Below are 16,066 nucleotides of genomic sequence, written 5' to 3' on the forward strand. Positions count from 1 at the left end.
TGGGGGAGGCTGGGGGCACGGGAGGGTGGGCTATGGGGGAGGCTGGGGGCACGGGGGGTGGGCTATGGGGGGAGGCTGGGGGCACGGGGGGTGGGCTATGGGGGGAGGCTGGGGGCACGGAGGGTGGGCTATGGGGGGAGGCTGGGCTTTGTGGAGGGAGGCTGGGGGCAAGGTGGGGAAAGGCCTGGGGGGCCTTGCTTAGGGACGGTGCCCAAGGTAAATTTCCTCCCCGGGCTCAGGTGTGGTGAGGGTAGAATTGAGCAGCATGAACAAGGGTTTGTGGGCTCTGGGACGGCACAGCATAGGGGACATTGTGTCAGCTGCCGTGTGAAGTTGCTGTATCACATTGACACGGGGCCACCTGCTTGGGTGAGATTCCTGCACACTGTCTCCCTTATCTTTCCCATGGACCAGCAGCTGGAGGGCAACATGATCACCTATCTGGAGCCCGTATGTGACACATGCTCAAATAGTGTTGTGATGGGCACCTTAGAGCAGTGCGTAATAAAACTGTGATACTAATAAAATTGATACTACACTTGAACTCAGTCCAAAGTGTAAGTGGTGTTCTACAAAGAGCTCAGTGCAAATACTTATCATCTGAAGAAGAAGCCAGAGAACCCTAAATATATATCTCTAAAACATTCCCTTCTCCACACAGAGTTTTTCAGAATGGGCCTTAGGAGGTTTATCCAAGCCTCTTATTTCCAATGTGCCAGAACATCAGGAATCCTAAAGCATGTACGATACAAACCTCCAAGTTTGGTACAGTGGAGGCATTCTGGATCAAGTCTCTATAAAGCTGTAATTTTTGACATGGGGGGAGTTCTTCTCCCTTCCCCTTACCGGATGGCTGTAGGTGAGTATTTTTGACTGGATGTGTTGACTGGAGTAGCTGGCTAGTGACCTTTTCGTGCATTTAATATAAGTATATTTCACATTTATTTATAACTCTTATTGCTGTTTCTAATACAGTGATGGTCAACTTTACTTCCTCTTTGGGGACTTACATGACATGACGGTGGTGGTTCCAATTCCCAGTGAACACTGATACACATCATCAAAACTATTAAAGTTGACATAGTTGGCAATCTTGTTGGCATTTGCAGGTGGGAGGTCAAGGGTTGAATGGGTGTGTGTGTGTGAAGATTAAACTGTCCTGTAGTACTTCTGACTACTCTATGAACATGAACTAATCCTTTTACCCTCTAGTTCAGGATTGAGGCACATTGGCAGGGTGGCTTGGGGGAAACTGTTACTGTATCTCTTCTGTGGGTGCATAAAGGACATCAGACACCTGGGTTGTCAATTTAGCACCTTTCATGAATGCTAATATTGCCTTTTCTGTGCTAGATTTTATAGTAATGCCAACTAGTGTTGAGGGATTTCAATTCCATTAGTAAGGCTAAGATTTAGTCACTGGTATTTTTAGTAAAAGTCATGGACAGATCACAGGAAATAAATGAAAATTGACTGCCCATGACCTTTCCATGACTTTTACTATATAAATACCTCTGAGTAAAACGTAACAGCTCCTGGAGCCCCAGAGTGCCGTTGCTTCTGATGGCTAGCCCATGCATTGGCCACGGGGGCTAACTACTCCCAGCCACCTGCTGCTTGGGCACTCCCCAGGGTCAGCTGCCCAGCACCACCTGACCAATGGCTGGTGCAGCTGGCCCCGGGACTGCTGCTCCGGCGCTCCCCGGGGCCAGCCTGAGGTCACGGAATATGTGACTTCCGCAACCTCAATGACAGAACCACAGCCTTATCCATTAGGGCTTTCCCACTCCTGACCACATTATAAGTGCTGTCTCCTCACTCTGCTATCTTCCTTTATTTAGAATGGGAGGTGCGGAATCGTATTCCACCTGGCACTATCAAACAAGCCTTAATATCTGGAGGGGAGAACAGGCCCTGGCTGAGGTACATGAGAGGGGAGCTGACATCAGTGGAGTTCTTGCAAGAATTTGGACAGCAGTGCTCTGAGATTGTAAGCCAAACTCCCAGCTTTCCTGCTTCATTCTTGCTGACTCCTCACAGGAGAATGGGGTTTCGTGCAGATCCATTAAATTGTATAGAAAGCATAGAGCTAACAAAAGATCATTTTTGAAAGAGTCCTGTCTGTAGAAGGTTCTGCTACTGCTTCCACTGCTGCTTCATGTATAGCACTAGGGTAGGTGTGGACTTTTCTGTCCGCAATGCAATTTCCGATAGCATCTTCTCATGCATTTAAGAGACATAGCTATCTACTCTATCTGCCTATCTAGATTTTTACACAGCAGTCGTTATTCTGTTACTTTAGCAGAGGCTGCCTTAACCTGGTCCCCTCCCTTCTGCCTTCCTTAAGTCATAGCTTTTTTTCTTAGTTTTTCTACTTCCAGTGCCATGAGAGCTATTGTAGATGTGTGATATCCACCTCTGATAAAGGGTCAGCAGGGAGAGAAGAGAAGCAGAGGCTCCTCAGCAAAAAGATCACCTCCTTCCTTAGGCATCATCCAGGTGGCAGAGACTGACTTTTGCTGATAGTTCCTAGAGGGACATTCTTAAGGCTGGTTTCAGAGTAGCAGCCGTGTTAGTCTGTATTCGCAAAAAGAAAAGGAGGACTTGTGGCACCTTAGAGACTAACAAATTTATTAGAGCATAAGCTTTCGTGAGCTACAGCTCACTTCATCGGATTCTTCTTAAGGCTAGAAGCAACTTGCTTGGTGGAGCGTCTATAGCTTCAGTGGAACTTGCACCATGCTCCAGAAGCTAACATTACTCAATCTGTAGTGGAGCAAGGTTCAGCTTTTCAACCAAGCCTTTGTCAAACAGATCAGTCTAAAAAGAAGGCTCCTTTTTTGATTGCTGAGTTGTAATGAATGGTTTTATTTGTGATCCGCCCCAATGCTATGCTGGAAGCGCACTATAAATAAATAAGGGTTTCTGGTTGTTTCTCTTCCCCAGGGTTATCCTTTTAACACTTAACTCTTCATCTCCTTCCTTCGTAGAATTAGTAACCTAAGGAACTTGTATTTATTGTGTTTGAGCAGTTTAGCCAGAGAGCTAGGCTGACTGCCTCCTGTTACAGGAGGAAGTGGGGCAATAAGCTAAAATGATCAGCCAATCTCAGGCTATGCACAAAGTTTCACATTTTCTTCCATTTGCTGCTGATGATCATTGTTGGGGTTTCTCTTGTTTCTTAGGCAAACTTCTCTGTTCCAGTGGACTCCTTTCTCTCTGACCTAACCAGTAGTCAGATGTCAAAACAGCTCCCCATTATGACTGAAGCATTAGAGTGTATCCGGGCAGAAGGTCTTAAGACAGCTGTTCTAAGCAACAACTTCTACCTTCACAGTGGGGTGAGCTTTTTGCCCCTAGACCGAAACCAGTTTGATGTGGTAAGCTTGAACAGATTAAAAAATGCATTTATGTAGCTAGATTTATAAAAAGCACTCAGCAGAATTCTCTAAGTGCAGGTCCAAATTAAAGATAGTAGAACAGTAATATATTGTGTTAGTGTAACACATGCTGTGTCTTCAACTGCATCTCCCTCTAGTGACTAGCCCATAGCAAGGGTTAGAGTGAGCTCCAGCCACCTGTGCATTTAGTGGATTCATTACAAAGAGGCCCACAATTAGCTAGCGTATTACATATCTAATAATGCCTGTAAAAGGCTTAGAAGATGGAATGCTCTAACAGTTCCAAAACTCTGTTAGTCTCAAAGGGTCCAAGACACACACTGCATACAGACGGCCCCACTTAAATGCTGTCATATCTGGGGAGGTGGACAGCAGGCAGGTAGATAGCCATCTCAACAGTTGGAGAGAGGAGTGGAAATTTTGGCCAGGGACACAGGGGCAAGCCTTTGGTCTTATCAGAGGTTCAATGAGGCAAGCTGGTGCTGTTCAGCAAGCTATTTATATATTTATTTATTGTATTTATTTAGTTATTTATTTTGGAATGCTGCCACCTCGTGCTCCAGAATCTAAGCTTAAATCTAGTCGGGGGAGCTTCTCGCTCTGCCATGGACTTATCAAGAGGGATGGCTTTTAAAGTAAAGTATTTTGGCTGTCTTGGTGAATGTTCTCTCTCCTGTGCTGTATACGAACACAGATGCTAAGCGTGAGCAAGGAATGTGGACAGCATTGTGAAGTCTGAAACCTTTTGATGTTCAGATGTTAAGTCTGTTCTATATGAAATGATTAACCTTTCCTCTACTGCTCAATGGGTGGTAGAATATTCAGTCATTGAATGCTCCAGACACAATTGCTTCATCTTCAACTCTCAGATAGCCAGTTGTGTACATGTTCACTTAATAGATAGATAAAATGTATATTTATTTTGGGGCTTTTCTTTTTAAACATAAGTCAATAATAATTTTTTTTTGCTGATCAGTTATTTTAAATCTGGCTGAGTTTTCAGCACATTTGAATCTATACAGAAAACTATACTCCCAGTTTCCTTGCATTTGCTTTAGTCACCAGGTGTCAATTCGTTTTGCATATTAAGTGTGGGAACAGTCATTGCTGCACCTAGATTTAGAAAAGGAGTACTTGTGGCACCTTAGAAACTAACAATTTATTAGAGCATAAGCTTTCGTGAGCTACATCTCACTTCATCGGATGCATTTGGTGCATCTGGATGTTAGATCATTTTCTATTCACCTTTCCTTGTATGTGTTTTACTAGAAAAGCCAGTATCTATTAAGATAATATATTATTATTATTATTATTTATTATTATAATAAAGGCATCTTTCATCTCAAAGCATTCTGAAAGCATTTTAATAGCTACATACCCTGTATGTAGGACACGCCTAGCAGTAAAATGTCATCCCCTCTGGAATGTGGTTGCTGTTTAACAATGCACAGCAATATTACACAATAATTTGGGACTGGAAATTAAGGAAAATGTCTGTATTTTAGATATTTTTCTTTTTAAAGTGCCCATCAATGTGATATCTAAGCTAATAATTGTATCCCATTGTAAGTACAGTATCCCATTGTGAGTGCAGTATTTATGGAGACAGTATGTACTTCCCGAAATTGGAATTTGGACAGGACATTGGGCTTAACATCTTTACTATTGTGAAAATTGATTAGGGATTGCTGATGAGCATAACAGTCAAGACCTCAAAAAGAAAAGCAGTACTTGTGGCACCTTAGAGACTAACAAATTTATTAGAGCATAAGCTTTTGTGAGCTACAGCTCACTTCATGGGATGCATTAGGTGGAAAAAACAGAGGAGAGATTTATATACACACACACAGAGAACATGAAACAATGGGTTTATCATACACACTGTAAGGAGAGTGATCACTTCAGATAAGCCATCACCAGCGGGGGGGGGGGGGGGGAGGAGGAAAACCTTTCATGGTGACAAGCAAGGTAGGCTAATTCCAGCAGTTAACAAGAATATCAGAGGAACAGTGGGGGGTGGGGTGGGGGGGGAGAAATAACATGGGGAAATAGTGTTACTTTGTGTAATGACTCATCCATTCCCAGTCTCTATTCAAGCCTAAGTTAATTGTATCCAGTTTGCAAATTAATTCCAATTCAGCAGTCTCTCGTTGGAGTCTGTTTTTGAAGCTTTTTTGTTGAAGGATAGCCACTCTTAGGTCTGTAATCGAGTGACCAGAGAGATTGAAGTGTTCTCCAACTGGTTTTTGAATGTTATAATTCTTGACGTCTGATTTGTGTCCATTCATTCTTTTACGTAGAGACTGTCCAGTTTGGCCAATGTACATGGCAGAGGGGCATTGCTGGCACATGATGGCATATATCACATTGGTAGATGCGCAGGTGAACGAGCCTCTGATAGTGTGGCTGATGTGATTAGGCCATATGATGGTATCCCCTGAATAGATATGTGGACAGAGTTGGCAACGGGCTCTACATGCCTCTAGCTTTCATCCAGATCAAACCACTCGATCCATTGTCTACAGCCAAGCTCTACGATATAACCGCATTTGCTCCAACCCCTCAGACAGAGACAAACACCTACAAGATCTCTATCATGCATTCCTACAACTACAATACCCACCTGCTGAAGTGAAGAAACAGATTGACAGAGCCAGAAGAGTACCCAGAAGTCACCTACTACAGGACAGGCCCAACAAAGAAAATAACAGAACGCCACTAGCCATCACCTTCAGCCCGCAACTAAAACCTCTCCAACACATCATCAAGGATCTACAACCTATCCTGAAGGACGACCCATCACTCTCACAGATCTTGGGAGACAGGCCAGTCCTTGCTTACAGACAGCCCCACAATCTGAAGCAAATACTCACCAGCAACCACACGCCACACAACAGAACAACTAACCCAGGAACCTATCCTTGCAACAAAGCCCGTTGCCAACTGTGTCCACATATCTATTCAGGGGACACCATCATAGGGCCTAATCACATCAGCCACACTATCAGAGGCTCGTTCACCTGCGCATCTACCAATGTGATATATGCCATCATGTGCCAGCAATGCCCCTCTGCCATGTACATTGGCCAAACTGGACAGTCTCTACGTAAAAGAATGAATGGACACAAATCAGACGTCAAGAATTATAACATTAAAAAACCAGTCAGAGAACACTTCAATCTCTCCGGTCACTCGATCACAGACCTAAGAGTGGCTATACTTCAACAAAAAAGCTTCAAAAACAGACTCCAACGAGAGACTGCTGAATTGGAATTAATTTGCAAACTGGATACAATTAATTTAGGCTTGAATAGAGACTGGGAATGGATGAGTCATTACACAAAGTAAAACTATTTCCCCATGTTTCAGAGTAGCAGCCGTGTTAGTCTGTATTCGCAAAAAGAAAAGGAGTACTTGTGGCACCTTAGAGACTAACAAATTTATTAGAGCATAAGCTTTCGTGAGCTACAGCTTATGCTCTAATAAATTTGTTAGTCTCTAAGGTGCCACAAGTACTCCTTTTCTATTTCCCCATGGTATTTCTCCCCCCACCCCACCCCCCACTGTTCCTCTGATATTCTTGTTAACTGCTGGAAATAGCCTACCTTGCTTGTCACCATGAAAGGTTTTCCTCCTTTCCCCCCCTGCTGCTGGTTATGGCTTATCTTAAGTGATCACTCTCCTTACAGTGTGTGTGTGATAAACCCATTGTTTCATGTTCTCTGTGTGTGTATATAAATCTCTCCTCTGTTTTTTCCACCAAATGCATCCGATGAAGTGAGCTGTAGCTCACGAAAGCTTATGCTCTAATAAATTTGTTAGTCTCTAAGGTGCCACAAGTACTCCTTTTCTTTTTGCGAATACAGACTAACACGGCTGCTACTCTGAAACCAGTCAAGACCTCAGTTTTGCATTTCAGCTGCAAGATGACACTTCCAGCAGTTCAGCCCGCCTTTAGCACAATATCAAACTATTGGTTTAGTACTGACTAGGGAAAGAGTGCCACCTATGGAGTCACCTGCACCATGAGCATTCTCTGAAGGCCTCCCATCCAAGTACTGACTTGACCCTGCTTAGCTTGGTTGATCTGACAAGATCACAGCTGAGGCAATATGTCTGCAGAACAATGATTCATCAGATTAGGTCATAGCCTCTCTACCAGTCCAGCTCTCCCACTGTTTAAGTGTGTGCAGCAGTCTCATGGTCCTTTGTTTCATTTAGTGCACTGCATGTTAGTCACACGCTCATTCATACTTGTGTCCTCCATGTCCAGAACTGTCCTAATATTCATGAACGAGAATTACAATGGCCTTGTGCCTACCTGTCTTGATCGTATGTTGTCATAGGTAATTGAATCTTGCCGGGAAGGGATATGCAAACCAGACCCTCGTATCTATACGTTATGCTTGGAGCGCTTGGGTGTTCAGCCAAAGGAATCCATCTTCCTTGATGATATTGGGCAGAACTTGAAAGCAGCCGCCCAGCTTGGCATTAACACAGTGAAGGTACAAAGCAGCACCCTCAGGGTAGAACATTTATTGTCTTAAATATTTTGGTTGGTTTCTAAATCCAAATTCTGCATTTGACATGTATGTGTTTAGTATTTTCACACAGTGGCATTCGATACAGATTGCCATGCTTCACGCATTGAACATGTCCATTGTTCTGCATGACACCAATAAGCCAAATAACCACAGCGTTAACACAGGGGTAACTGTGGATGCCAAGATTGCAGGGTTCCATGTCCAGCTCTGCCACCAACTCCCTGTGGGCCTTGGGCAAGTCACTCCTCCCTCCCTGTGCACCTCAATTCTCCATCTGTTAAACAGCAGTAATGACATCTGCCAAACATGGGGTTGTGAGGCTTCATTAACTAGCCCCGTGGAAGCTAGATAAGCCTCATGTACATGTCACCTGGGGTTGGCTAACTTCCAAACCATGGTGAGGAGTTGGAAGGGTAAGGATGGGACTCCTTGATGGGCTGAGTTCTGACCTCCCTCTGCCTGTCCCACTGTGATCACAGCCTGTGCTTGCAATATGATCATCCTCTTCCCATTGGAATTGCTTCCCCTTCCCTTGGACAGAAACCAGGCAAAATATAGGTGCTTAGATCAGGAGAGGGAAGGCAGTGTTGGTGCTACCTTCGGTATAGTGTCATGGTAGATGCTACAGAGCAGTCACAAGGATGCAGAGCCCTGTCTTTGCCAAGAGATCAGAATCTTATTAGCTATTTATCATACAACTTTTTCTCGCCGGTATCAGGTTGATGACCCAGAAGCAGCTGTCAAAGAGTTAGAAACCTCCTTGGGCTTCCCTTTGCGAGGATTTGTTCCACAGACTTGCTTAGTGAGACCAACAATGGAAATTCCAAAAGGTCCCCTACAGAAGTACCTGGAAGAGGTCCTAGGTGGCCAGACAACTGGTATTTTAGCTCTTTTATACTTTACAACTTTAAAGGTCACATATTCTGCGTCTGTTGGCTCTTTCCAGCATAAGACAAAAAGACTTTTAAAAATATTAATAGTATCAACTACTGCAAAGCCATTCTCATGGTTTAGGTACCTTTCCAAGCTCTTTGTGAAATGCTAGGCTGTTTAAAACATTGTTATTGGTATTTACCTGGATAGTTAGAGGAAAACCTACTCTGTGACTATGCTGTATTCTATGCCCATGCATCTGCCTAATCAGTGAGTATCTGTATTGTGTAGCATTGTGCTCCCTGACCAAAAGCTTCTAGACATTGCATCTTTCTTAAAAGGCATTTGTTGTTTATAGTGGTTCTTCTCAAGCACTTGTAAAATTGGTAAAAGTCAGTGAATGATGCTCCCTGGCAGCAGGTCACTTCTCTGCCAGGACACTCCAGCTGCTGCCTCAGGCACGCAGGTATTACATTGCCATTTAGGACCACAATGTAAACACCTCATCGTCTAAAAAGTCTAGAAATTAAACTATTGGATTAGCTCAAGTTTTAAAGCAACAATGTCAGATTCAAAGTCATGTTTCAATTCAAGAAAGTACCATAGCTGGACTATTAATAACTACTAATATTATTTAAAGAGAGAATTCAGCACATCTAGTTTCCTTTTCATTATTCATGCTGTTTGTTTACTTGCATGCTTCCTTCTGCCTGGACAATGAAAATAGATCAGTTAACTTTGCTTTGGTTTCTAGTCAGTTTCATTTCTGTGTTTTCGTGCACTAGCACAGTTGTGCAACTTTTAGATGGCAAGCATTGCATGGGTAATATTTAACTAAATTTCTAAAAAAAACCCCACTTTTAAATTTAAAAACAAATAATGAAAATGTTTCTTTTGACATTAGGCTTGAAGAACTTTATATGTTGAATTTCTGCTGCTTGACAATATCCTTTTGAGTAGGGCTTGGAGGACTAGTTTACAGAAATCCAGAATCCTAGCATTTGCATGTCTGAACCACACCTGACATTTTTTTAAAAAATTTTTTTTATTTTTGACATTTTTGTATTGGTTTAGATTTTAAAAAGCAGTATTTTTAAAACTTAAGATAGTCCCAGTTCCTTGGATCTAGTTGTAACTGGTGCAAAACCAATATTCAACTTTGCTTCTTCCTTCTGCCATTAGATTTCCAGAATCTCATCTCTATTTGAAGCCAGGAGAGGGGCTGCAATATTAAAGAAATTGCACCATTGACTTAGAAGCTTTGCCCTTGTGGATCACACTGTGTATAATATGTAATATGCTGTATTAGTCAAACAAAGACACCAGTATTAAGTAAATGATATCGAAGTGCATTTATATGGTATTCTGAAACCTAACTGTCAAAGACTGCAGATCATATGTGTACTGTTTACAAGAAAAAAGGATGATTTTCTAACTGCATTCAGACCCTGCGATCAAAGTGCCAAACTGAGGTCTTTTCGGCTCATATATTGTCACCCGTAAGAAAGATTTTGAAAATACACATTAGTGAACAATTCTGTTGATGAAGGAGACAGAATAGAATCCCTCTTATGTGTCAGCTCTGCAGGAATAAAATGCAGTAAAAATGATTTTCATCATTAAAATCAGCAGCTCTGATTCTGAAAATGCACAAGGAGCAGATCTGCTGAGCCAGAACGGACCATTTTTACACAGGCACTTTTCTAGCTGACTGCACTTTAAATTGAAGAAGAATTCTTGCTGTCAGCAGTTACTGCAGATTACAAGATCAGATTGATCAGATGACTACTAATTAATAGTTGAAATACTAGTGGAGTATGTTAGTGAATTAAGGCTGGGAGCCAAATGTGCTGCCAAGTGAGAGGATCAAAGTTCACAAGCAAGCTCACACCTCTGTGCTGAGGAGCTGACCCTGTCTGTTCTGGGACTGGAGCAGTGCAGAGCTGTGTGGTCCTCATTCTCGTATCGCTAAAGACTGGGTCTGGAGTAGCCACAGAAATGTCTGATTGTTCCTTTTGGTGTAGGAATAGTGCTGGTACTACTATAGATAACTAGAGAGGAAGGGATGGCTGAGACTGTAAGGGGAATATGGCTAAATGGAATGACAAAGTAGGGAAATTCCTGAACAAGGGAACATGCAAGGTGCAGAGTATTCTGTCCCCAAACCAGTAAGAATGTGCTTAACTTTGAGTATGTGAGTAATCCTACTGCTTTCATTGAAATTGTGCACCTACTCAAAGTTATTTATATATGTGAGTGTTTTGCTGGATCAGGGCCAGTGTGCTCAGTACTTTTCCGGATAAAGCCCTTAGAGCAGGAATGGCATGTGAAAGGAGCTTCTAGCTTGTGTTGCTGGATACAAGGTAGAGGGCTTTAAGCCTCAAGCAAACAGCTGCATTCTGTACTAGCTGCAGTTTCCAAATGGTCTTCAGATGTTCCCCCCACTTTCAGAACTTATTGCAGTGATCCTGTCTTCAGTGACAAAGGCCCAAATGACTGTAGTGAGCTCTACACTTTGCAGTGTTCAGCTCTTATTAATGCAGAATAATAGCTCCTTTCCCTTGCTCTGGGAAACAACCTATGCTTAGAACTTCCTGATGGGAGGAGCGGGGGAGGAGCGCTGGGCAAAAAATACAGAGCAACGGTCAAGCAGATTTCTGGTCCTCTGCCATCCAAGAGTGACCACTGTCACTCAAAAGGGCCGCAAACTGATTCCATAACAATAGGGCAGGGCTCAGTCTTCTGCTGATGCAAATGACAGTCTTTAGCTTTGTCCATTTTAGAGTAAAATAAAACATGGAAAAGAGATGAGAAATAATTTCAGTTCCTGTACTTTTCTCTTCATTGATCATCCCTTTTCAAACTTCCAGGTCCTCTGATATTACGACAGTTCAGTCATGGACAATCTAACCCCACTTACTATATCAAGTTTGGGGATCGTAACTTAGTCCTGAGGAAGAAACCTCCTGGCAGCCTACTTCCGTCTGCTCATGCTGTGGAGAGGGAGTTCAGGTGAAAAGGCACAGTGTGCTACAGAATCATTCCCAATTCTGGCTGCCAACATAGGTGCTCTCTGATTATTGTAACACAATTCCAAATGTGCACATCCTGTAGACAGTGCTGTTTTCCAGTCTCATCTTTTCTATTCCAAGCCCTGCTCCACGAGAGTAGCTGTCAGTAGGAAACTGGCAGGCTTAGGACACATAAAGGAAAGAGATCCTTTTTTGTAGTATATGTGACAGGCATATTCCTCTTAGCACATTTAAGGAAGTGCTACGTGTGATTCAAGAGGTTCACTCTGCGTTAATACTGCACCAGTGAATCAGCATGGCATTACAAGGCACTGTGCTAAAGGTGGTGCCTCCTTTAGGATGATGCATAAAACTGAGCTCCTGCTAATTAGAGCTCTAAGAGTGCACATTGCAATCGTTGTGGGGTGGTAGCCTCTTTGACTTAGAATGTAATTACTCTTGTTGGAAGTAGACTGTCCTATTAAATTCACCCTGCCGCTTCAGTAGGACACAAGATGCCTCCACTTTATGATGAATCTGTGGATGTCTAGATTTCACAGTCCTCATCAGGGATAGACCACAGGTCTCTCCCCACCCCTACTTGATGTGAAGGAGAATCTCCTGTAGCCATAGTAGTATTAAGACTTATAGCCTCTGGCCTCTAAAGGGTGACATACATGGCAAGTCTGACATTCTGTCCAGCAGAGGGGCAGTGGCACATATATACACTTAATAATTTAGACAGGGAATTGTAAAATATTGTTTAGGTAATGTTGTGTGCTTTTAAACAGTTATGCTCCACCCCAGAGGTGGCTGCATTTCAACGGTGGAGGAAGTGATTCCTCTCTGTGTGTATGTTAAAGTGCTTTGAGATCCTGCTAGGTGAAAGGTGTTATATACATGTAAGCCAGTAATACAGTGGGGATGAATGCTAAATGTTACATTAATAGCATGATTCCATTTCTATATGTCCATCTAGCACAAGGGTTCTCAAACTGGGGGTTGTGACCCCTCGGGGGATCACGACGTTATTATGTGGGGGGTTGTGAGCTGAAAGCCTCCACCCCCAAGACCCCCTTCACCTCCAGCATTTAATAGTGATAAATATAAATATAGTGTTTTAATTAATAAGGGAGGAGTTGTACTCAGGCTTGCTGTGTGAAAGGGGTCACCAGTACAAAAGTGAGAACCACAGATCTAGCATGTTACAATCGTATTTTAAAGATCAAGAACAGCACCTTTTTTAATATCACCAATACGGCAGGCAAAAAAATGATCAATTCTTTCTCTCCTGACAAAGTCTCTCTGGTTGCCTGTCCTGGCAGGGTATTGAAGGCTCTTACTGAGGCCGGAGTTCCTGTTCCTAAAGTGCTCGCACTCTGTGAAGATTCAAGGTGATTTTTTTTTTCCAATTTGCATCAAAAGTAAGTGACAGTTGTTAGAAACTTCCACTCCCAGTTTATAGCAGAGGAGGCGGCAGCCGCTGTCAGACTCAAAGGTGACAGAAGCTGTAGAAAACCCTAGTTGGAAGATAGAACTGGTCATGTGGAAAGACGCAGCAAAGGTGCAGTAACTTCAGTGACTGTGTCAGACCTGTGAAGAAGTGTTAAAACCAACCCAGGAGGAAGGACCCCTGTCTTGGCTGTTTGTGCAGGAGACAGGTAAAAGGCCAGTTTGTGTGGCCAGTGGAGAATGTTTGGTCTTACTGCAGATATGCTGAAATATTGGGCATTTGTGTTTTGGATGGTCCTGCCTGTTTATGGCCTCTCGTGATCCCCTGGCATGTTTTGCAAAAATAGTGATGTTAACCTAGGTGTTCTGACCCAAATTCCACTCAGATAATTCCATTCTGCCTACCTGTTGGGTATATGAATTTTGTTTTCCACTCTAAACTATTCTATAGCATTGCTAGGTGCTATTAAACAGCTGCCATGATCTGCCCTGGAAGTTGCTGTAATTCAGTGGTGGATGACGCTTCACCTATGTATCCCTTGTCCTTACCTCATAAAGGGCTTTTGTGGCTTAACTAATAATTATTGTGAAGCACTTTGAATTCTCCAGATGAAAGAGGTTATAGAAGTGCAAAGCACCATAACATATTATTATTCAGCTTGTTTTGGGTGTGTCTTGAGTATTTTATTTTTGCAATTAATTAAAATCGCTCTTGTGCTCTGAAAAGAGACTGCAAAAATGGCAGAATGGCACTCCCTGTATGGTTCCAGATCAAATATGCTCAGGTTCCAAGTAACAAGATGATTTTTCTACCTGCCAGCCCTGCAAACTCGCCCGGAGAGCTAAAGTTGAGTTCTTTCTGGCTTTTGCATCATCATCATCAACAAAAATTCTGCAACTGGAACTTGGTTAACAATTCTTACAGGCTCTTGCATAAAAAGGAATAGAATCCGTCACCCTCTCCCATTGCTGTGCTGATTTTGCAAGACTAATAGGTGTAAACAGTAGCACAAACTGGCTTCTTATCCTAAAGTCAGCCCCTCTGTTGAGAAAGGCATTATTTTTACATAATCATGTTTCTAACCTTAATTGCACTTCTGTTTTGTACTGATATTTACATCAGATAGTTATAATGGTTAACTGAGTTCTGTTGTTATTTATTATTATAACTATTCTGATTTTTGTTTGTTAGGCATAAACCCTGTGCTCTGCACAGAACAAATCCGAGAATTAAAGAGCATGTTCAGACTTGGAAATAACTTCTATACACTGATGCAATAGATGCAGGAATATTCCACTCATCTCTGAGGCCTGTCACTGAAATACAGTTGTTTCAATTCTGTCATTCTAGTATCATTGGCACTCCATTCTATCTGATGGAATACTGCACCGGCCACATCTACAAGGACCCCTCTCTTCCTGGCTTGGACCCTGGCCAGCGGAAGGCTATTTACATGGCTATGAACAAAGTCCTCTGTAAAATCCATAGAGTAGACCTCAAAGCGGCTGGACTGGAGGATTATGGGAAGCATGGTGAGAAGGAAATCTGCTGTCATACTCTCCCTGTGTGTTAGTTTTTAAAGTGGTGTGGTCACATAAGGCCAAATCCTTAGGGCAGTGGTGGGGAAGGGGAGCTGTCCAGCAGCATGACGGATCCTCATGCCAGTCAAGGGTGCATGGAACAGTGGCTTGGGATCCTCCAGAAGTCAGGGTTTTTTGGAAATAGTCTCCAGAACTTCCTCCCATTGGCCCTTCCTGCCAGTAATTTGTTTGCTATCATCATGACTGGGCTTCCTCAGATCCTGCCCCAGAGGTTCAATAGTACCTCCCGCAGAGCCACCTCCGGGGGCAGAGGGGTCCTGCTGAGAAGCTGTGCCAGGATTTGGCCTTTTTTTTGGAATTACAGTTTTTGTTTAGGATCCCAGTTATTTGTAACCAGTTGGAATATCTAATCCACTCCCCTGCTAGGAAACGATACAGTGCCCAGGTAGAGAACAAATTGGGTCCTTAACCCAAACCAGGGGAGTGCCTGTAGTACAGGAGGAGACTCCCTTCTTGAGCAACAAAACATGACTTGGGTGACCATCTCATCATAAGCCTATCTACATGATGCTCTACCTAGCCTGCTCCTTAAAGCTGCCAGGTGCAAAAAAGGTGACAGCTATTTCTGCTTCACCAGACTTTCAGGACCAAAGGCAGCCTGAGCAGAAGCAGGCAAATCTCCTGGGCTGCTGGGAGTTCTGCCCAATTATTCTGGGACTGATTGTGGCCCATGGCTGCAGCAAAACGCTCTCTTGGAGAAGTGTACATTTGTCTGGTTGGACAGAAACTGGCTTTGTTTTTGGCAGTTAGACTGTTTCCAGATGCAGCTCTTTTGTGGTTATTTTCAAAGGCCTCCTTGTATTTGGAACTATACCCCAGAGACTTAATTCCCTTGGCTTTAGGTAACTATGTTCAACGGCAAGTTCAAACCTGGACGAAGCAGTATAGAGCCACAGAAACCCACGCTATTCCTGCCATGGAGAGACTCATTGAGTGGCTCCCATTGCATCTCCCAGGGAACCAGAAGACCACAGTTGTGCATGGAGATTTCAGGTACTAGCTGTCTGCCAGCACCCATTTGGACAAGGCACTCTGTGTTACCTAGGGAGGAAGAAATGGGGATCTCAAAGAACTCCCCGCAGCACTATGCTCCAATGATATTTGAAAAGGAAGCTGCAGCACTGCTCTGTTCAGCAGCCTGAGAGCTCACAAGAGCTACATGCAGCATTTCACTCCCCATTGC

General features: G+C 43.2%; 1 protein-coding gene across 6 annotated transcripts in view; it reads left to right on the top strand.

The window, feature by feature from the left end:
- The window catches only part of ACAD10 (acyl-CoA dehydrogenase family member 10), a 34,004-nt gene that overhangs the window by 644 nt on the left and 17,294 nt on the right, over nt 1-16,066 (top strand). For 4 of the 6 annotated variants that reach the window (XM_038373586.2, XM_043497905.1, XM_043497903.1 and 1 more), the window contains exons 2-10: nt 662-859; nt 1,842-1,990; nt 3,186-3,380; nt 7,748-7,906; nt 8,664-8,823; nt 11,689-11,830; nt 13,155-13,223; nt 14,633-14,814; nt 15,726-15,876. In XM_038373586.2, coding sequence (XP_038229514.1) covers nt 673-859; nt 1,842-1,990; nt 3,186-3,380; nt 7,748-7,906; nt 8,664-8,823; nt 11,689-11,830; nt 13,155-13,223; nt 14,633-14,814; nt 15,726-15,876 — 1,394 coding nt within the window. In that variant the 5' untranslated portion in view covers nt 662-672. Of the gene's footprint in view, nt 1-661; nt 860-1,841; nt 1,991-3,185; nt 3,381-7,747; nt 7,907-8,663; nt 8,824-11,688; nt 11,831-13,154; nt 13,224-14,632; nt 14,815-15,725; nt 15,877-16,066 lie in introns of those variants that run through there. The other 2 variants (XM_043497904.1, XM_043497906.1) reach the window with 2 other exon arrangements.

This window comes from Dermochelys coriacea, chromosome 15 (assembly GCF_009764565.3).
Source record: "Dermochelys coriacea isolate rDerCor1 chromosome 15, rDerCor1.pri.v4, whole genome shotgun sequence".
NCBI lineage: Eukaryota > Metazoa > Chordata > Testudines > Dermochelyidae > Dermochelys > Dermochelys coriacea.